This window comes from Rattus norvegicus, chromosome 4, assembly GCF_021556685.1.
Source record: "Rattus norvegicus strain SHRSP/BbbUtx chromosome 4, alternate assembly SHRSP_T2T, whole genome shotgun sequence".
NCBI lineage: Eukaryota > Metazoa > Chordata > Mammalia > Rodentia > Muridae > Rattus > Rattus norvegicus.
In genome coordinates this window covers 119,084,873-119,107,513 of record NC_141537.1, presented here as the reverse complement: position 1 = coordinate 119,107,513, position 22,641 = coordinate 119,084,873, and the positions used below count along the sequence as shown (strand labels likewise).

The following is a 22,641-nucleotide window of genomic DNA, read 5'->3' as shown; positions in this document are numbered from 1 at the left end:
CTTCTGATCTCTGTGACACCAACACACACACATGCACACACGTATGTGCGTATATACAAATAAGAATAAAAGTTTAAATACAAAACAAACGACCCCAAGTCACTACTTGTCAACGAGGGTGCTGAGGGTACCTGGAAGGGAATGGGGGACAAGAGATGCGAAGAAGGACGCCAAGACAAGAGTCTGATCAAGGCGACAATTTTATTTTTTTCCAAGGCAGAATTTATACCATAACATGGGTGACAGAGGGAGGGGGGAAGTGTGAAACATTTACGAAAGCCAAGGACACAGTATTCATGTGGTCAGGGAATCAGCTGATGTTGACAGGATTTCAGAAAGGTCACAGGTTTGTCATATCTATTAGTCAGCAGGATGTTGGTTTTTCAGAAAGATTACAGGTCATCACATTGGGCGCCTTGATATCAGGTGTATTTCTCAGCAAGGTCAGAACTTTATCATATCATTATTCATCCTGACCACCAGATCTGTATTAGTCTTCTGCAGCTGGCTGGGGATTTTCCATGAACCCAGTCATACTTAACTCTAACCATAATATTAACATCAATAATGGAGGGTTTCAAGGGCATCACTCCCAACAACCACTGGTATTGAGACCTGGGGCTGTCACTGTGGGAGCAGGGAGATTAGAGAAAGAGCCTGAGGTATTGCATTTGACCCAGGGACATCAGTGTGAGGCCAAGACTTCACACCATGTACGCACACATACAGGCCTAGTACATTTCCCAGTTTTCTGGTTTTGCTCACTAAAAGGGCTGAGATGTGACACTCTAGTACCTTTGAACACACCAGCATTCAGGCCCTGGGTTCTAAATGCTGTTACACAAGAAGACAGAGGGCTCACTGGGAGATGGCAAATCCGGGTTTGAGGCAGGGAAAGTCACTGTGGGAAGTGAGAGGCCGCTGGGGAACTGAGGGATTCACACACAGTACCTGGCTTGGAGAGGTATCATTCACACACATGACCCCTGGCCATGTTTGGACACATTTGGCACTGAGAAGATAGGTGGATGGACTCTAATACCTTGCACAGGGAGAAAACAAGTGTGCAGGGCTGGCCAGGTGCCTCTGCAGCCACAGCACCTGCTGTGCCAGCCTGGTAAGCGGAGTACAATCCCAGGATGCCAAGAAAAACTGAGAGGGGCGGACCAAGTCTATGCAGCTGTAATACGACATCTGAACACCAATCTTAGCGTGCACATACAATGATAATAAATAAAATTTATAAACAGTCTACAGGCCTAGTTATACTAAAATGTGGGTTTAGTGGTTCCACGGCAGTCGCTGTGAGGCTATCTTACCCAGTATAAATAGCTTCCTGTGTTAGCTCATGGTGTCAGAGGTTTCTTCACTTCATGGTCCATGCCCCCCTCAATTCTGCATCCCTGGTGAGGCTGCAGGAGCACGTGGTGGAGGCTGCCCACCAGAGACAGTAGCCTGGCCAGGGGCATCTCCTCTGGGACCCAGCATGACAACTGGTACCTCTCACATCAGGACAGTGTTCCCTGGCTTTGGGAATGCTCTGGCACAGTCCTCATAGAAATGCTTGACTGTTCACTGTCTCCCGGGTCCCTCTGGGTGTGATAAAGTCATGGAGCAGACTGCTGCAACTCCGTTTAGCAGCAGATCTGGGTTGGGTTCACTGGTGGACACCGGTACTGAAGAGTAGAGGTTCTCAGAAACAGGACATTGATTTCCTCTCAAAGTATCACTGCTGGGGCTGGAGCTCTGGCTCAGTTGGTCTGAGGACCTGAGGTTGGGTCCCCAGCACACACATGAGAGAGAAGCTGGCTGTGGTGGTCTGTGTCTGTAACCCATCAATGGAGAAGAGGGGATCCCTGGTATTTGCTGTTCACCCACTGTGGCTAGTCCAAGAGCTCCAGGTTCAAAGAGAGGCTCTGTCTTGGAGAAGAAGGTGCAGAGCAATAGAGAAAGACACCAGAAATGACCTCTGACACACACACACACACACACACACACACACACAGAGTCTTAAACATCCCACTCACACACATGTGCAAAAATTCCTAGTGTTAACTTGAGTTTCATTCAAAAACAGACATTTAATTATGAGAAAGAACAAAAATAAAAAATTAAAAATCATAAGATGAATTCCAAAGGCATTAGAACAGTTTCTAGGAATTTTTTAAATGGCCCTAAAACAGACTTTTGCCATTTTGCAGTATGTATTTATGTGAGGTAATGAACTCAGCATTGCCTATAAAGTCGGAATATCTGTCAGCTCTGAAAACTGTTGATGTCTTACACTCTACAATACCAGATACCCAGCCGAGATTTAGAATTGTCATTATCAGTTTTGTTCTTTGGAGAGAGTTTCGCTGTGCGGTTTTGTCTGACCTGGAACTCATTTATGTAGACCAGGTTGACCTAGAACTCACTCTATAGACCAGATTGGACTAGAACTTGCAGAAATCCTCCTGCCTCTGCCTCCTGAGTGTTGGTATCACAGATATGCATGCTATACCTTACTGAGATTTAATTCTTTTGTAAAAATAAACACCTTCATGTAGTGGTGAATTGTTTAAACCATTTTGACCGGGGGTGGTGTCACGTGCACACTGCACTTGCCTAAGAGCTCTCTGGATTTTTGAACACACACACACACACACACACACACACACACATCAGCTAATTTTGATATGCCTTGATGAGCTCAATGGTTTGACACTTCTAAACCTCCCCACTGCTAGCACACACTTCCCTCCGGTATTCCTGGCTTAACACCTTCTAAATCTATATTTTATCTTTGCTGCCTTGTTACCCTCTGGGCAGCCACCCCATAGGGCTGCATTCCCTTTCCACCTACATCGCTGGATGCTTTCTCTCCTACAGCTCTTAAATCTGATCCCTCTCCCTTCGAGTAATGGTGATTCCCTCTTCTTCCTCTCCCTCTCAGTCCCTTGCCCTGGAAATTTAAAAGTCCCACCCCTGTCTCCCTGCCCAGTCATTGGCTGAAGAGCAAATTTTATTACCAATCGAAACCACCTGGGGGCAGGGACCCTCAGATCTGGAAGTGTGGCTTTGGGAACTGAATTAAGATAAAGCATTAGAGGGGCTGGAGAGATGGCTCAGGGGTTAAGAGCACTGACTGCTCATCCAGAGGTCCTGAGTTCAATTCCCAGCAACCACATGGTGGCTCACAACCATCTGTAGTGGGATCTGATGCCCTCTTCTTGTGTGTCTGAAGACAGCTACTGTGTACTCATATACATAAGATAAATAAATCTTTAAAAAAAAAAGATAGGGGCTGGGGATTTAGCTCAGTGGTAGAGCGCTTGCCTAGGAAGCGCAAGGCCCTGGGTTCGGTCCCCAGCTCCGAAAAAAAGAACCAAAAAAAAAAAAAAAAAAAAAGATAAAGCATTAGAACCAATTCCCAACACCTTCCCACATCTCATTAGTATGTAAATTAGTCTTTATTTTTAATGCATAAAAATTATATGTATCTAAAATTGTTTTAAAACAGATTTCTTTTTAAAATTAGCATGATACACATTTTGTTTTATATGTGTGGATGTTTTGCCTGCATGCATGTCTGTGTACCACATGTGTGCAGGTGCCTCCAAGACCAGGAGAGGGCGCTGGATCTCCTGGAACTGGAGTTAGGTGACAGTTGTGAGTCACCGTGTGGGATCTGAGAACCAAACCTGTGTCCTCTTAACCCCTGAGCCATCTCTCCAGCCCCTCTCAGTTTTTTTCTCCTTTAAGACTTATTCTGTGGGGCTGAGTGCCACAAATGCTAAAAATGGAACTGTTCAGAGATTATCGTGACTCCTGCACAAGTATAACTTGTGCAGCATCCTAGTACAAAGAAAGGAAGGCATGATTAGTCACTACATAACAACTTACCACATCATCATGCTATACAATTTTAAATAGTTTTTTATTATTGGCCTATTAGATGGATTCAGGTTTGTAAAAGTTGAATTACATTTTAATTTATTGTTTGTGGGGAGTGGGTGGAGGGAGGGAGAGATTGTGTTTATATACCCCACTGCAAATGTGAGGTCACAGAACAACTTATGGAGTCAGTTCTGTCCTACCATGTGGGGCCTGGGGGATAACTCCGCTGTCAGGCTTGGTGGTAACTGCCTTTCCCTGCTGGGCCACCTCACTGGCCCTCCTCTAATGGGATTTATAAGGTTAAATGCCCAAGAGGCTGGGAAGATGGCTCACTGGGTAACAATGAGGACGTGGGCTTGGATTTCCAGAACTCATGTCGAAAGACCGGTGTGGACTGTGTGCCAGCACTGTCAGAGGCAGAGATGGACTCCTGTGGCTTGCTGTCCACCAGTCTAGCTCCAGGTCCAGTGAGAGACCCTGTCTCAAAGGAATAATGGCAAGAGAGTTCTAAAGCAGGATACTGATATCTTCATCTGGGCTCTGTACATGCACATACACCCACATCCAAACCCACACGTACACCCCTCTCTCTCTCTCTCTCTCTCTCTCTCTCTCTCTCTCTCTCTCACACACACACACACACACACACACACACACACACACACACACACACACACACACCCCTATCCAACTGCATGTCAAATTTTTGTCTATTTTGCCGGCATTTTTGTGATCCTACCACACTGAACATGATAGGTGCTGGCTACCAAACCCAGGACTTCTGCAAGAGCAACACATGCTCTTAACTACTGAGCCACCTCAGCAGGCCATACTCTCCTCTCCCTTAATATAATTTAGGTCATAGTTGGTGTGATGGATTGTATATGCTCAGCCCAGGGAGTGGCCCTATTAGAGGATATGGCCCTGTTGGTGTAGGTGTGGCCTTGTTGGAGTAGGTGTGGCCTTGGAGTGGGTGTGTCACTGAGGGTGTGGGCTTTAAGACCCTCATTCTAGCTGCCTGGAAGTCAGTGTTCTGCTGACAGCCTTCAGATGAAGATGTAGAACTTTCACCTCTCCCTGCACCACCCTGCCTGGATGCGGCCGTGCTCCCATCTTGATGATAATGGACTGAGCCTCCAAATCTGTAAGCCAGCCCCAGTTAAATGTCTTTTTATAGCAATTGCTTTGGTCATGGTGTCTGCTCACAGCAGTAAAACCCTAACTAAGAGAGTTGATTTTTAAAAGCTCTTAGGCATATGGCCATTGGTTTCCTACAGGATGTACCACTGATCCTCCAGCAGAATGTACCAACTTATTTCCTTGGTCCTTTGATGACTGAGGGTCAGCTTTGGGGAAAACCGTGTGTCCCTGGTTCTTTCTCCCTTTGGCCTTGGAGAACATGGCTCATAGCCAGTGGGAGACAAGGACTTAGCTAACCAAGTTTAGCCTGCTCTCCTGGGACAGTAGGAGAAAGGGTTTAGGATGGTGACCAAATTATCTTTAATTACCAACTTGACATAGCCCAGAGCAATCATTCTCAACCTGTGGGTCACAACCCCCATGGAGGCTGCATATCAAATATCCTGCATATTAGATATTTACATCATTCCTCACAGTAGCAAAATTATAGTTATGAAGTAGCAATGAAATAATTTTATGAGGGGTTGGGGATTTAGCTCAGTGGTAGAGCGCTTGCCTAGCAAGTGCAAGGCCCTGGGTTCGGTCCCCAGCTCCAAAAAAAAGAAAAGAAAAAAAAAATTTATGGTTGGGGTTACCACACCACAAGGAACTGTATTAAAGGGTTGCAGTAGCAAACCTTAGGAAGGTTGAGAGCCGCTGTCCTAGGGTCATATGAGAGAAAAGCCTTGTTTGTAGAATGCCTAGATCATGTTGGCATATGGGCATGTGTGTGAGGAACTGTCTTAATTGATGTGGGAGGGCCGGGTCCACTGTGGGTAGCACTATCCCTAGGTAGGTGTTCATGGGCTGTATATTAAAGCTAGCTCAGCATTGGCCTGTTAGTGAGTAAGCCAGACAACCAGTAAGCTTCTGTTAACTAAGGTTACCAGACCTGGTTTCAAGTACCTTTACCTAATGAGCCATCCCACGTGCCCTGGGTTCAGTTTTAAATGGTAGTAAAAAAGGCCTCTTTCCTTCTCTCTCTTCCTCTCTTCTCCCTTTCTCTGCCTTTTCTCTTTTTTCTCCTCTCCCCTCCTATATTCCCTCCCCTTTCTTCCTCTCACTCCCCTCCTTTTCCCTCCCTCCCCCTTCTTCTCTACTCTCTTATCTCCCCTCTCCTCCCATCATCTCCTTCTGCCTTCCTCTCTCTTCTCCCTCTCCTCAACTCTGCACCAGATGCTCCTGCTGCCATCTTGTGTTATCCATACTGAAGAGTAGATAGTAAATTATATTTTGATTCCTTCTGGGACTCCTGCTTAGCTGCACAGGGTGTATCAATCCAGGTTCTCTAGAGAAATGGAGCTACAGGAGGAATATATATTATATAAGTGGGATTTAACTACAGTGCCTTACAGTCAGGCAGTGGTCTGACTCTTACAACAATGGCTGTCTCCCAGTAGAAAGTCTAAGAATCCAATAGTTGTTTGGTCTACAAGGCTGGGTGTCTCAGTGTGTACTAGAACCTGAAGAAGCAGGCTCTGATGCCAGTGAAGGCATGAACTTGCCACAAGTGCTTCTCCTGTGTCCTGCATACAGATTGCCACCAGAAGGTGTGGTCCAGGTTTAATGTGGGCCTTCCACCTCAAAGGATCTGGATTTAGGGTGGGTCTTCTTGACTGGAATGATCCAATCAGGAAGAATCCCCCACAGGGACACCCTACAGCTTGGGTTAAGTCCAGATATGGTCAAGCTGACGGCAAAGATGCCATCCCAGAGGTTTTGAGAAATTTGCACTGTATTTGGAAATGGGTTATGGTTCCAGGAAAGATTATTTCAGATATCTGGGTTTGAAGTCAGCCTGGTCTACATAGTTTATGACAGCCAGGGTTATGCAGAGAGACCCTGTCAAAAAAAAAAAACCAAAAAAATATAAAAAAAACAAAAAAAATACTTTTATTCTTTGAAAATTTCATACATTCATCCAATTTTGGTCATATTCACCCCAACTCCTCCTCTTAACTCCTCTCAGATTTACTCCCACACCCCCCCAGCTTCATGCTCTGTCTTAGTCACTGTTCTATTCCTGTGACCAGATCTCATGACAAGGCAACTCTTACAAGGAAAGCATTTATGGGGCTGGCCTACAGTTCCAGAGGTTTAGTCCCTTATCATCATGATGGGGAGCATGGTGGCATGCAGGTGTAGTGATAGCTGAGAACTTTACATCTTGATCCACAGGCAAAGAGAGGCACCGGGTCTCACATGGGCTCTTGAAACCTCAAAGCCTACTCCCAAGGATAGACCTCCTCCAAAAAAGTCAACCCCCCTAAGCTTTACAAAGAGTTCACAAATCCGGCACTAAGCCTGAAAATATACAAGTCTCATTCATTCAAACTACCCCACTATATATCACTTAAAAATATAACCCACTCATTACAGTCTGTGCTGGTTTGATACTCACCGGCTTGTGTCAGCTACCGGAGCACGGTCAACTTACAGAGGCTACACCCTTGAAGAAAACGGACTCTCCCTTTACCAGAAGCCATCAACTATCAATAACTCCTTTGCTAGGGGTTGGGGCTCATCAATTCATGAGCCACCGCCATGTTGGAATGTTAATTAGCTTGGTCTTGTACAGGTCTTGTGAAAGCAATTGTAATTGCTGTGAGCTCACAAACACAGTGGCTATCGTGTTAAGAAGACACTATTTTGTCTCCTCCCCGTGCCTCTTCTTCAGTGATAGGGCTGAGCCTTGGGGCTGGGGGTTACTACTGGTGTCCCAGTTATGGCTGAGACACTTAGTCTCTGCCCTTAGACCAGTTGTGAGTTTTTAAGTTACCATCGACACGGAAAGAAAAGTCTTGGATGAAGTCTGAGGGCTGCACTAATGTACAGGTAGAGATGAGAATTTAGAAAATGGCTCGATACTGTGTCTACATCCATGAAGCCTGTACGCTCCCCAGCCCTCTGATCTTGGCCACGTTTAACAGTGCCAGACATGGGTTTCCTCCTGTGGAATGGCTCTCCACTCTAACCAGAAAGCGCTTGGTTACCCCCATAACATTCATGCCACTGCTGCACTCATAGGCAAGTCCTGCCATATTGCTTGCTAGTGTAGTTCCTCACTAAGTAAAGCTGGTGATGACTCTTCTCTCCCAGTAGCCTGTGTGTCACCTTCTGTGCTATGAGGGCTAGCCAATAGGGAGGGTGCTTTGTGATTAGTAAGTACCTGATTTCTCCCTGTCCTGTGACCTGTGTGGTTCCTTCTTCTAGAATACTGTCTTACCATCCAGTTCTGGTGGTCAACCAAGAGCAATGGTAGTAACCTGAGTTGTTTTTTTTGGGGGGGGGTTGTCTCTGGGACACCTCTTGTTTATTTTTTGATATTGAGTCTCCTGTAGCACAGGATGGCTTTGAACTCACTATGTAGCTGGGCTTAGCCTTGGGTTCCCAATTCTCCTGCTTTCACCTTTGGAGTAAGGGCTTATAGATGTGCACCACATCCCCACCTCCCACGTCCCTTTTTATATCCTTATTTCCCATGACTCTCTGCCTCTGACCCAGCTCCCCCAATCTCCAGGCTGGTACTTTTGCTTCCTACTCATCTCTGCTTAGGGCTTTCTAGCAGGACCAGGGGGACAAGCATGGTTCTCAACAATAGTCTGCTGCTAACGCCTGCCTCCCGGTACATGTGTTTGCAGAGGGCCTCTAGAGACCATACCCTGTGGAATATGGAGAGAGGCTCATAGTACTTCTTGAGGCTGGCTATAGGCAGGTGGGCTGGTGATGGGAGCTGGGAAGCAGCATGGTTGGCCAATCTGCTCCTTGTCTGGGACTTCAGGCAGGGGCCACAGCCTAGCAGCCTCCTCAGAGCCAGCTGGGCCCCTCCGAGCTTTTACATTCAGGGGCTGGCTGCTTGTTTGTTCCTGGTTGAAAAGACTTCCTGCCAAGCTCACCCAGCACTGACCTCCCAGCACTCCCCCTCCTCAAGGGCCTTCCGCCAAGCACCATAATACAGTGGCTAGAGAGGAGGCTTTAGCAGGGAGACATTTCTTCTGAGCCCCAAGCCTCCCTAGTGTAACCAGCTTATGTGTCCTCTCTACACAGGTGGCTGGGGCCTTGTCCATCCCACAGGACCTTTGAGCAAGACTTAGGTCAACCCCATCGTACAGGCCCAGAGTTAAAACGTTCCTTCTAGCTTTCTCCGCGCTGGGCCCTCAGGCCTGTCTGCAGGAACTTTGGCTCTTCGTCCTCCTTACTCTCTTTGCCAAGCTCAGGGCTTTATTGGAACTGATTCTTTTGGCTTGGGGCTGCCTTTGATGACTGTGTCAAATGAGATGGAACCTGGCCAGGTTGTTATAGGAACTCAGGAGAATCCCTGGGGTGGGAGAGATAATGAGAATCCAGGGCCTTTTACTTCATGTCGCTAGAAAGTAAAGCATGCATTGTCCGGGTCCTGAGAGGCTCAGGCAGCAGGAAGAAGCCACTCAGCCTTGGGGGACCTGGGCTTCCCTAGGAGTTTTTGGGGTGCTTGGGGTCCGGGGTGTCTGGCAAAGGTTTAATGAAACTTAGTTCAAGTGCTAAATCCTGCACTAAATCCTTATGCTGCCTAAGAGAATTGAAACAACTGTGGTCCAGTTTGACTGAGACACAAGGCCAGTTGTGTGTACCTGCTGTCTGAGCACTTGGAAAGTTGAGGCAGGAGGACAGTCCACAAGCTAGAGGCCAGCTACATGGTGAAATCTAGGGTAACCTGGGCTACAAAGTGAAGCCCTATCCCCCAAACAAACAAACAAACAAACAAACACAAAAAGGAAGGAAAGAAAAATATTCAGAGTCTAGAAGAAAAGCCAAGCTTTTGCTGTGTGGTGAATGGTGTCTGGGAATGAGTTTTCACGTTTTCCTGCTTCTTTTGTGAGCTGCCATGTGGATGCTGGGAATTGAAGCCGGGTCCTCGGGAAGAAGCAGTCAGTGCTCTTACCTGCCGAGCCATCTTTCCGGTCTCCTTTCCTACTTCTTTTGATGTCTTCATTTCCTGTCTTTTTCTTCTTTCAGCCTCAAACTTGTTGAGATCCTCCTGCTTCGGCTTCCTGGGCGCTCTGATTTCAAGCGTGTACTGGAGCATTCAGTTTCTTTGTTGGTTTAAAAAATTTTAAATGTGTGTGGAAGTTTGTGCGTGTGAGTGCAGTGCTCGTGGAGGCCAGAAGAGGGCGTCAGATCCTGGTATTGGAATTAACAAGTGTTTGTGAGCCTTCTGACATGGCTGCTGGGAATCAAACTTGGGTCCTCTGTAAAAGCGGTATGTTTGCTTAAGCACAGAACTATCTTTGTTTTATGAAGCAGGGTCTTTTTTTTTTTTTTTTTTTTTTTCCGGAGCTGGGGACCGAACCCAGGGCCTTGTGCTTCCTAGGCAAGCGCTCTACCACTGAGCTAAATCCCCAACCCCATGAAGCAGGGTCTTATTCTGTAGCCCAGGCTGTTCTTTGCTCACTGTGTGGCCCAGGCTGGCCTTGAGGTCCTCATCCTCCTTCCTCCGCCTCCCATGTGGTAGGATTCCAAGTGTGTCCGCCATGTGTTGCTCTGGCTGCTGTGTTCTGTAAACATCATAAATTGTTTACATGGTTGGAGGAGAGGGGAGCAGGCAGGTAGGGAAGGAAGCAAAGAATCCATTTTGGAAACGGACAGACTCAGGAAATGTGGTGGGTGAGTGTGTGCTGCCTCCGATGAGTGCCCTGAGGCTTGCTGCTCTTGCCGTGGGTCCTTCCTGAGCTGACCGAGTTTCCTTACAGTATGGGGGCTGCTCCTAAGAGAGGGGCCATCTTGAGAGCAAGGTGAAAGAAAGTTCAAGACTTTATGATCTAGCCTCAGGTCAGACCTCCTCACATTGACCACCCTCTAGGTGTCAAGACAGTCACGAAACCTGTGTCGGTAATCAAGGCGAGGGCACTGTGGTGGTTTGAATAGGTCAGGCCCCCATAGACTCGTGTTTCAGCGCGTGGCTCACAGAGTGGCACTTTTAGGAGGTGTGGCCTTGTTGGAGTAAATGTGTCACTGTGGGGATGTGGCTTTTACACTCAAGTTCTGTTTAGTATGGAATGCCAGTCTCCTCCTAGCTGCCTTTGGATTAAAACATCTTGGCTCCTCCAGCACCATATCTGCCTGCATGCTGCTATGCTTCCTGCCATGATGATGATGGACTAAACCTCTGAAAATGTAAACCAGCCATTATTAAACGTCTTCCTTTATAAGAGTTCCTTCCCAACAATGAAACCCTAACCCAGCCACTTAGACTTGGATATGGAATGGATGTGGAAACATTCTAGAAGATTCTGGGGAGATTTGGATAAGGGGGTGACTATCTTTAGAAGGTTCATTTGCCAGCAAGAGTCACCTGTGTTGTAAGGTCGTCATAGTTTTCTAGCCCCCCTCCCCCCACATTGATCTTGTATGACATGGGCTGCTCTTGAACTTCCTGTGTTACCAAGGCCGTGCAACTCCATCTTCTGGTGGACCTGCCTCCACCTCAGCGGTGCTAGGATTACAGACGTACGCCACCCTTCTTTCAGTTATATAATCTCCCTTCTTCCTTCCCTCCCTCCCTCCTTCCTTTTCTCCTTTCCTCTCTCTTTCTGCTTGGTTTCTTGTGTAGCCCAGGCTGCCTTCAGACTCACTATGTCATCAAAGCTGGCTTGAACTCCTGATCCTTCTGGTTCCACCTCACAAGTGCTGGTATTGGAGTATGCTACCACCTAGGAAGTAAATTATCATCTCTCTCTCAGCGCTGTCCTTCCCCCTCCCCTGCCCTCCTTCAGGGATCTGTGTAGCCCTCGCTGTCTGGAACTCACTGTGCAGACCAGGCTAGCTGTAAACTCACAGAGATCTGCTGGGATTTAAAAGTCTGTGTCATAGCACCTGGCTTGTTTGCCTCTCTTTGAGACGGAGTCTCACTGTTTAGTGTGTGCCGGCTTGGAACAGTGTGTGGTCCAAACCAGCTGGAAGTCAGGGTTCCTCTGCCTCTGTCTCTAATGCTGGTATTGCAGGCAGACACCACCACTCCTGGAAAGTTATTGTGTTTTATTGAGCTCGTATACTCCAGTTTACTTATCTACACTCCCATCAGTTAGCTGTAATCTTAGCCATGTTTGAGAGCTGTTGTAAACATCTTTATTCAAGTCTCTTGGTGAATGAAGGCTGCCTTCTATACTGTTCTTTGTCAAAAATTGAAATTTAACCCTCTTTCCCTCCTCTCTCTCTGTCAAGTATTGTAGCCATAAGTACTTGAGTAGGTAAATCTGTTAGAATTTAAAAAAAAATTACTTACTCTTTGTGTGTGTGTGTGTGTGTGTGTGTGTGTGTGTGTGTGTAGGCCAGAGGTCAACCTCAGATGTGGTTCCCCAGGTGCTGTTGACCTTTTGACATTTTTGTTTTTGAGGTCTTTCACTGGCCTGGAGCTCACCAAGCAGGCTATGCTGTCTACCCAGTAAGCCCCAGGAGTTCCTGTTTCATCCCAAGCGCTGGGATTCTAAGTATGCACTACCTCATGTTTGTGTTTTAGTGTATTCCAGGGGTTTGAACCCAGGTCCTTGTACTTGCATGCAAGCACTTTACTGACTAAATCATCTTCTGATTTTTACTTCAGTTTCTGGTTGGGCTGGCCTGATCTGTTGTTTATCATACCACTGCTATTGAACCAGGTCCCTGTGGAAGGACATTTAGGCAGAACCCTTCCTACTGTCTCATGTGTGCACTGTGAACACTCACTCTGGCTGATGCTGAGGTGGTCTCACAAAGGAAGAACTTTCTGAAGTACTGGTCTCATGCCACACAGTGTCTCTTTTCCTTCCTCCACAGAAACGTCTCAGAGAGGCTGTGCAACTACTGGAGGATTACAAGCATGGCACGCTACGCCCAGGAGTTACCAATGAACAGGTACTTCTGCCAGGAGGTGGGCAGAGGCAGGGGAGATGATTCCAGAATCTCGTTGCTGTTATGCCAAAGTTTTTCTTTTTGTTCAAAAACTTTATTTCAAAACTTTATTCCATATTTTTCAAAGAAATATTTACACAGTTAAAAAAGGCATCATCATCATCATCATATCATCATCATAATAATAAAATAATAATAATAACATTGTGTTGTCCCTCACCAGGCCTATTACTGGTCACCAGAAGAAGCTCCTTCTAGTGGAATCTCAGCTGTAAATCTGTATTTCATGGGTAAATCTGTACTCGTTCATCTGAACTGCCATTCTCAGCTATCTGGCACTGTAGGTCTCTTATCCTCCACGTCTGTAAAGACATATCTTCCTTCTAGTCCACCCCCTCCTCAAGTATTAATCATGGTTTTGAGATCTGCATTTCAGCTGCTTATATAGCTCCAGTTATTAAATAAGTCACTGACCAGTCGAGTTGTTTGTATTATGGCTGTTCTTTGTCTTTTTCAACTTTACGTTGTATCTGGAGTTATTCATTGCCTATGTTTTTCACTAGTAAGCTTTGTTCCCCTTCTCACTCTTGCTGCATTTCCTACACTCCGTATGCCAGTGCCTCCTTAACTTGGGAGTCTCCTGCCTCCCACTGCCAGTTTCCCTTTCCTTCAGCCAGCCAGTCTTTCTTTGTGTATCCTGTAGTTTTAGTAAAATCCTTTTCGTAGTCCCCTGAACAGGATGGATAAGAAGGTTTAAATGTTTGGACTGCTTTGTTATTGTAGTTCCTGAGATAGGGTCTCACTATGCAGCCTTGGCTGACCTGAAACTCACCATGTAGACAAGGCTAGCCTCAAACCCAGAGCCCACCTTAAAAGCATGTGCTACCACGCACACTTAACAGACCATTGGGTGAGAAAGTCCTAGGTCAACAATTATCTTTCTCCTCATAATTTTGAAGACTATTGCTTATTTTCTCCTGACCTATAGTATGGCCTTTGGAAAATCTGATGCCTTTAATTTCTGATTTTTTGTAGGTTGTCTGTGTTCTTTTTCTGGGGTTATTTATGTTCCTCTATGCCTTTCTCTCCTCTGTATCCATCTTCTGTACTCTGCATCTTCTCTCTTCCTCGTCCTCTTTTTCCTCCCTTTCTTTTTTTATTTGGTTGAGAGGATCATATATAGCCCAGGATGGTTTTCAATCTTGCTGTATAGACAAAGATGACCTTGAACTCTTGATACTCTTGATTTCAACTTCTCTCCATTTCAGAAGTACTTAGAGCTTGGATTATAGTCTTTCCCCCCCTTTCTTTCTTTCTTTCTTTCTTTTTTTTTTTTTGGAGCTGAGGACTGAACCCCTTTCTTTTCCTCCCTCCCTCCCTCCTTCTTTCTCTCTTCCTTTCTTCCTTTCTTTCTTTCTTTCTTCCTTCCTTCCTTCCTTCCTCTCTCTCTCTCTCTCTCTCTCTCTCTCTCTCTCTCTCTTTCTTTCGGCAGCATCTCACTCTCTAGTTCAGCTGAGCTGCAAACTCAAGGCAGTCCTTGTGCTTCAGCCTCTCACACACTGGGATCACAGGCATGCAATGCGCTTCCACAACCAGCTTATCCAAAGTCTTAAACATCATTATGGTGACTCCCTTGAGTCTGAAAGTTCTTAGCGGTCCTGACAAACATGTTTATATGTTGTTGTCGTTGTCGTCGTTGTCGTCGTTGTTGTTGTTGTTGTTGAGACAGGGTTTCACTGTGGAGCTGGCTAGCCTTGAACTCAATGTAGGCAATCCCCATGCCTCTGAGATTAGAAAAGTGAGCCATCATTTCAGCTATTCTGTTTCTTTAATTTATGATCATTCTGCAACTCCTAGACTTAAGATATTAGATGTATTCTGCGTGTTCATGTGTCCATTGTATGCACTTGTTAGTGTGTGCATGTGTATGTGCAAGTGCATATATGTATGCAGTAGTAGTGTGTGGAAGACAGATGGTGTTTTTCCTCAACTGCTCACCACATTTATTTCTGGAGAAAGGGCCTCCTGTTGAAGCTGTGGCTTATTGATTTGGCTGTGGTAGCTGGCCATTACTAGTCTGCCTCCACCCCACATCACTGGGTTCACAGGTGTACGCTGTCACATCTGACCTTTTACACAGGTGTTGGGGACCCCATATTAGGTGTTCACAGTTAAATGGCAGGCACTTCCCCAAGAGTGCCATCTCCTGAGTCCCACCCGGCAGACATTGTAAATTGACACTCCCGTTCCCTCCTTTCCTCTCTAAGTGCTGGGGACTGATCCAGGGTCTGTTGCTAGGCAAATGCTCACCGCTGAAGTAAGTCCTCCTTTCTCAGGTTTCCTTGTCTCTCCTTCTCCTTTCTTTCCATCACTCCAGGACAGAGGGCAAGGATGAAGCTGGGTATCTTTTCCTCACAGGATACCCTGCCCCACCTCAGACAAGACAGATGAAGAAAAATGAGAGTGTGAGAGAGCAATGGAAGCAGAAACTTGCCCAGACGAGGTGCAGCTAGAGAATATCCCCTCCTCCTGCTCTTTCTTCTCTTCTTCCTCCTCCTCTCCTCCTTCCTCTTTCTCCCCCTCCCTCTCTCTCCCTCTCTTCTTCTTCTCTCTCTCTCTCTCTCTCTCTCTCTCTCTCTCTCTCTCTCTCTCTCTCTCCTCTTCTTCTTCTTCTTCCTTCTCCTCTCCCTTCTCTTCCTTCTTTGGTGTTTTAAGACAGGGTCTTTCTGTGTAGTTATGGCTATTCTAGAATGTGTTATGTAGGCCAGGCTAGCCCTGAACTCATAAAACTCATCCTACTTTTATGACTTGAGTGCTGAGATTAAAGGTGTATGGCACAAACTTAGCCTGGAAGTTTTTGTTTGTTTGTTTGTTTGTTTGTTTAATTTGAGATTGGCTGGTGGGGGTGGTCTAGGCAAGGAAGACAAAGGAGTGGGCAAGTTTTCAGTGGGACTGGGGCAGACAAAGATGCACATTGTGCTGAAAGTCCAGAGAAGAAGCACCTCAGGGCAAATGTTCTGGAGTCTCTCATGCTAAAGTGACCTCAGTACCTTGGCCCAGTGCCCATGCAGGGCCCCAGGGGAGTGATGAGACCGGAAGCCCAGGCAATCAAGCAGGTCCTGTCTGTCTGGAGGTATTTGCCCTGCAGCCCTGGGCAGAGAGTCAGGCTGTAGTCTCACTCCCTCCCCAGTGGTGACATTTCTGTCCGGCTTTGGGGCCCCTATAGCCTGAAGGAGCCCACATACCTTCCAGTGCCCTTGTAAAGTTAGAAGTGAGGCCACTTTCACTCTGGCCTGCTACCTGCCTAAGCTCCTTCATGCCCCACAGCCTCTGAGCTGGGCCTCTTGGGACCCCCCAGAGTTCAAGGAAAGAGGCCACATTATTCTCTTTCACTGCTCAGAGAGCGGAGAGTTGCTGTCCTGTTTTTCAGCTTTGTTTGCTGTCCCCAAAGCCCCTACTGGCCTCCTGGGAGTGGGAGTGGGGGAAGGGCCCAGAGCTTGGCATTTAGCTGTTTCCTGTGCTGCTGAGTTCTGGCTGGCAGTGGCAGAGCCTGGTGGGTCCATCTGGTGGCTAGGTGGCACAGCACTCTAGGTGTGAGCCTGTCACTCTGGTCCCCTGGAGCAGTGTCTCCCTCTGCCGAGCCTGAAGAATTGGACGATGTGTGGTGGCTGTCACATTCCTCCTTCCTTGGGCCACAGTCATCAATGTCACATATGCCTGGCCTTCACAGACTGGGGGATAGAGGGGACAGAGATGGCATATCAGCTTCACCATAGGGTGTGAAATTAAGGAGAGCCCAGGTCCTAACTCAGGGATGGCCCTGCTCCTGCTCAAGTATCATGTGTGGGGCATCTGAAGTCCTACAAGGTTCTTAGACCTGGAGTACACAGTAGTCATGGTCTCTCTGCACCTGCACTCTGTCTGCTCTATGGTTAGTAGTCATGGTCTCTCTGCACCTGCACACTGTCTGCTCTATGGTTAGTAGTCATGGTCTCTCTGCACCTGCACACTGTCTGCTCTATGGTTCTTTGGCCGATATCTGGATCAAAATTCCAAAGCTGGTCCTGATAACTACAGTCACAGATGTCACGAGCTGCCTGGATATCTTGGGTGTGTCCTTAGTGATCGAAGCCATCTGAAGGTGGTCTCAATTGCTCTTCTGTTCATGGACAGCTGATAGCTTCTCCACAGATGGTCACCTTCCTTAATGGTTGCCACGCCTAGGAATGACATGTGACTTGCAGGAGCTCTACAGTCTAGAATCTCTCTCAGCTTGGTCGGTCAGTCTCCACCCCTGGCAGTTATAGTCTGTTTCGATACCCCTTGGAAAACAATCCAAGAATCTTTCAAGTTTCTGCTTTCCTAGATATGAGCTTTTTGTCTACCTTCTGAGTCTCATGGTCTTCTCTCCCTTCTGAATGTTTTAGTTTGGAGGAAACTTCTGTACTGCGGCTCTCATGTGTTCTAGGCTGGCTTCAAACTCACTATGTAGCTAAGGGTGACTTTGAACTCCTGACCCTCCTGCCTCCACCTCAGAGTGCTGTGATTAGAGGCATGTACCGCCATGGCTGGTTTATGTGATGCTCACATGGAAGCCAGGATTTCAGACATGCCAAAACAGCGTTCTTCCAACTGAACTGCCTTACTGTTTTGTATCGCGCTATCTTTAGTATTTAATGTAAAGTAGGTGTGCTTGATAAACATTTGCTCACCAAGTGAATTCTCTTATAATAAGCTTGATCGCAAATATCCCTATCTTCATATTACAAAAGAGATACTGGAGGCCCAGAAAGACTAAGTAAATCATCTCCCATCGCATAGTGAGCTAATGGGGGATTTCAAATTCAAACCTGGGCTCCTCTGCAGGGCCTGACCTCTCTCTAGAGGAAGCTTCTCGCCAAAAGAAGCCACAGCTGCCACCAAAATCCTGCAGAAGCAGGCAGGACATCTCTCTTCTTTCCTGTGTCTGCAGAATTGGGGCTCCCTTCACCCCACATAGGCTTGTATAGGTACATGGTACCTGGAGTTACCATGGCAACACAATTAATGGTGCGCTATAATGCAATGGGCTCAACTGATCAATTAGGAAGTTTTTTTGTTTGTTGAATGGAGGCCTCCTTCCCGGTACAGAAGGGTCCCCTTCAGGCTCTGTTTAATTACCTTCTGGAGGTTGTTTTAAATAGGCTCTGTCTTTGCTGCCTTAGGAGGTTTAAAGAAGCAGCTTGCTAGGAGACAGAGGGGAAGTAAGTGAGCCAGACTGGGGGTGGGGCTGTCGTTCTCCCTCTGGGTGCTGGGGTGCGTCCTGCCTCTTAGCAGCATGTGGGACCCCAGCCTACCCCTCCCTTAGTCTCCGCTGAGGCAGGTTCAGCTGAGACAATGGCTACTTCTTAACTCAGTGAATTTGTGTGCTCTGACAGCCACCCAGATGGCTTCACCACACTGCCCTTTGTCCCTGTTCTCCAAGTGAGCCAAGCAAACAGGGCCTCAGCTCTCAGATCCACGCCTGGCCATTCCTAAAGTCAGGCATCCCCACAGGTCGGGGCTGCACAGTTCCGTGTTCAGCCAGAGGTTCACTGAGTGCTGGGCTGTGTACAAAGGAGGTCAGCTCTAACCCTGGGGCTGCAGTTCAGCGAGCAGGTGCCTCTGTGTGCTGTGAAGATGCCAGGGGTCCTGGCCTGCGTGCTACATGTGGTGGCCAGCCAATGGGCTCAACTGGCCTTCCATGTCTGGTTCCCAGGGTGGCCTTTGTGACCTGTTTGCATGAGTGGCTTGTGGAACTTGAGCTTTTTCACTGTGGGGAGTACTTGCTGCCTTTTCTGAACCCAACTCATCGGTCCAGCAGGTCACAGGGCAAAGTTCAGCCAGACACTGTAAACTCAGTGTTTTTAACCTGTTCTTTAGAGTTGGGCCTGGTGTGTAGACTTGTCAGGAAGGGAGCGTGGGTTTCACCTCCTTCCTCTTCTGACTGATTGCTGTTGTTACTTGGGACAGGGTTTCTTGTAGCCCAGGATAGCCTCAAATTCACCGTGTAGCTGGGAATGGTTTGAACTGATGACCCTTTCTCCTCTGCTTCCCAGTTTTAGGGTTATGTAGGCATATGTCACCAGGCCCTGTCTGGTTAAGTTTCTGTTTACTTGGTTCTGATTTGTTGAGACAGTTTCTCTCCCTGCTGCCCAGGCTGGCCCGGAACTTGCTGTAAGGCTTAGGCTGGCCTGGAATCCAGGCTTCTGCCTCAGTTTCCTGATGCTGGGGTTACAGATGTGCTTTAACATAAGGGAAAAAAAGTACATGTCAAAGGCGTGTGGGAATTTAACTAGGAGGACAAGGAAAGATGGTGGCTGCCCCAGGTCCAAAGGGCCCAACATTGTGCCTGACCCTATGTGCAGTCACTTGGCTTTCAGTGGAGATAAAGTACCTGCTAAGAAGGGGAGAATGTTTGACTGGCTCATCTCTACCCTCCCTTGGTGGTGTCCTGTTAGCATCAGCAAGGCTGTGTGCAGCTCCACCTAGTTCTGACACGCAGGAAGAAAAGAAGTTACAGGGCTAGGAAGTGCTGGCCTGGGAAAGGTGCAAGTCACTTCTCCCCTGCCGCAGGAGTTCAGTCACACAGAGCCCTCCACAGTCAGCCCCCCACCAGCTGCTGCTCTCTAACCACAGGGATTTTGTTGGACACTTAGTCCTCCACACACAAAGGCGCTAATGGAGGGCTCGGATGGTGTGCATCGATCTCATTAAAAAACAAAACATACCATGACCAAGATCTACAGAGGACGGGAGAGAAATGGTGTCAGGCCTGGGCACTTCAGCCGAGGCTTTAAGAGTGTGGCCCTCTGGGTCCTCCAAGCCCTGGAGGGGCTGGAAATTGTGGAAAAGGACCAAGATGGGGGCTGCAAGCTAACACCTCAGGGACAGAGAGATCTGGAAAGGCGGCAGCTGCCAACAAGAAGCGTTAGAACAAAGGATGCTGGGTAACAAAGGATGCTGGGCTAATAAACTGCCTCATTCATAAAACAAAACAAAACATAAAAACAAAACCTTTTTTTCTTTTGAGACAGGTTCTCACTATTCACTATGTAGCCCTGGCTGTCCTAGAACTCACTATGAACAGGCTGGCCACAAACACACAGAGATCTACCTGCCTCTCCCTCCTGAGTGCTGGGATTAAAGGTGTGTGCCACTAAGCCCAGCTCATCAAAAGTTTTAAGTCCACACTGTTTCTTTTCTAGTGGTTGTGTTTATTATATTAATGACATAATAAACCACAGCAGTGGTGCTCAACCTGTGGATGGAGACCCCTTTACAGGGCACATGTATCAGATATTGACATCACAATTCATAGCAGTAGCAAAGTTATAGTTAGGAAGTAGCAATGAAATGATTTTATGGTTGAGGGTCACCACAACATGAGGAACTGTATTAAAGGGTTATAGCTTTAGGAAGGTTGGGAACCACTGCTCTACAGTGTGAGCCCAGTGTTGTGAGCAGGTTACCCAAGTGATGGTGTCCTTTACAGCCAGCCCTGTCTGTCTGTCTGTCTGTCTGTCTGTCTGTCTGTCTGTCTATCCATCCATCTATCCATCGATCATATACCTATCTATCTATCTATCTATCTATCTATCTGTCTATCTATCATCTATCTATTATCTATCTAATTTTGAAATGGCAATATGTCAACAAGATATAGATTCTAGAAGCACAAAAAGAGCAAAGAATAAAAATGAAGTTCTGGGAGAAGGCTCATTCACTAAAGTGTTTGCCATGCAAACCTAGGGACCTGAGTTTGATGTACCCAGGTACAAGCCAGGCAGAGAGGCTGGCACGCATCTTGAACCCTGTACTGGGGATGCAGAGTTAAGAGCATCCTTGGATCTCACCGACCAGTCAGTTTAGCTGAGTCAGAAAGCTAAGGTATAAAGGGATTGAACACACCTGAAGTTGACTCTGGCCTCCTGTGTGCAGAGTGTTGTTTGGGGATGTAGCTCAGTTGGAATGCAGCTTCTGTGCAGGAAACGCTGCATAAAATGTGATTGGCACTCCGGAGGCAGAGCCAGGACAGTCAGGATTTCAGGGCCATCCTCAGCTGTGTAGAGGGTTTGAGAGCAGCCTGGGACACTTAAGGCTCTGTCTCGAAAAGCAAAACACAGCATGGGGTAAGGACAGTGACTCAGCAGTTAACTGTACACTGGGCTCTTGCAGAGGACCAGAGTGTGATTCTTAGCACCCACACTGGGAAGCTCACAGTGGTTTATAACTCCAGTACTGTGGGATCTGGTGCCCTCTTCTGGTTGCTGTGGAGACCTGCACACATGTGCACAACACCAGCCCCCTGTAAATGTACAAGTAGTATACCCATAAATAAGAATAAATAAAATATTTTTAAAGGAAAACGAAAGAAAAGAAAAAGGAAGCAAGGAAGGCAGGCAGGTTAGCCAGCTTCCCATCCAGAAAGTGGTAGAGCTAGAATCTGTCTCCTCCCCTTTTTCTTGTAGCCCCCCCCCCCACTTGAAGATACTGCAATGTTTTCAAAGTTCTCTTTAATCCTTGAGTTGCCCTGTTCCCTCCGAATTCTTTCTGTCTGTGTGTGTACCCAGACTCACTGAGAAAGGATCTTTTTCATTTAGGTATTTCAAACATCAATTTGTTTAATGTTTTGAAATAGGGTCTCAGGTATCCCAGGCTGGTCTCAAACTCTTGCTGGAATCCCAGGACACTGTTTTCTCCAGTGTTGGTGTTCACTTGTCATGTGTTCCTTATTCGAAAAGCATGTGTTATCAAGGTGTCTCCCTGTGTCCCCAGCCCTTGGGAAGTAGAGACAGGAAGATCTCTATGTGAGATCTATACTACAGAAGGTACTGTCTCAGAATTCCCTTGGTTAGAGAACAGGGCACCCACCAAGTGCAATGATTACACATATAAAAATGTCATAATGAAGATGCTAGTTAAAAATTCGAATTTAACAAAACGGAGGGAAACAAAACAGAAAAAGCAGGCTGGAGCTGCAGTCTTCTTGGTGGTATGCTTGTCTAGCATGCTCAAAACCCTGGGTTCCATCCCCTGGATCCCGTGAGCTGAGCATGATAGAACACGTAAACAGAATACGCTGGAGGTGGAGGCTCCGGGAGGACCAAGAGGTCGGGGTCATTGCCAGCTCCATATTGAGTTTGAGGCCAGGCTGAGTTACAAGATATCCTGTCTCAAAAATCATTTAATTGGGGGTCGGAGAGGTTGTTCAGTGGCTGCTCTCCTGGAGGACTTGATTCATTTCCCAGCTCCCACATGGGGCAGCTCACATCTGCCTATGAATTTCGGCTCCAGGGGATCTGACATCTTCTTCTGACCTCCATAGGCATCTACTCACACACATAACACGCTCATATATTAATGAGGAAAAACAAATCTTTAAAAACTTTTAAAATTGAGAGAAACCATGGCTCATAGGGCTTAAACTGCTAGAGCTTTTAATTCTCTCCTCTCTCTTTCTCTTTTTTTCAGCTCTGGAGTGCACAGAAAATCAAACAGGTAATTTAGTTCTGGGTTCTTTTCTCCTTCTCTGTGCTTCCCTGGGCTCCTTCTCTCCCTGTCCCAGGTATCCAGCAGAAGCCTTTGTCCCATGGCTACTGGGTGTCCAGCCTTTCCCCACCCCATCCTTCCTACTAGCACCCTAGGGCCTGAACAGCTAAAGGCTGGGGTTCTGGCCTGACCAGCCTTATCCCAGGA

General features: G+C 47.1%; 1 protein-coding gene across 6 annotated transcripts in view; it reads left to right on the top strand.

Moving 5' to 3' along the window:
• The window catches only part of Sfxn5 (sideroflexin 5), a 119,635-nt gene that overhangs the window by 21,029 nt on the left and 75,965 nt on the right, over positions 1-22,641 (top strand). For 5 of the 6 annotated variants that reach the window (XR_015685321.1, XM_087656187.1, XM_087656189.1 and 2 more), the window contains 2 exon segments: positions 12,850-12,927; positions 22,417-22,443. Coding sequence is in view for 5 of the 6 variants with exons in the window: in XM_087656187.1 (XP_087512313.1) it covers positions 12,850-12,927; positions 22,417-22,443 (105 nt within the window). In the remaining variant the exon portion in view is untranslated. 6 annotated transcript variants of the gene reach the window in all.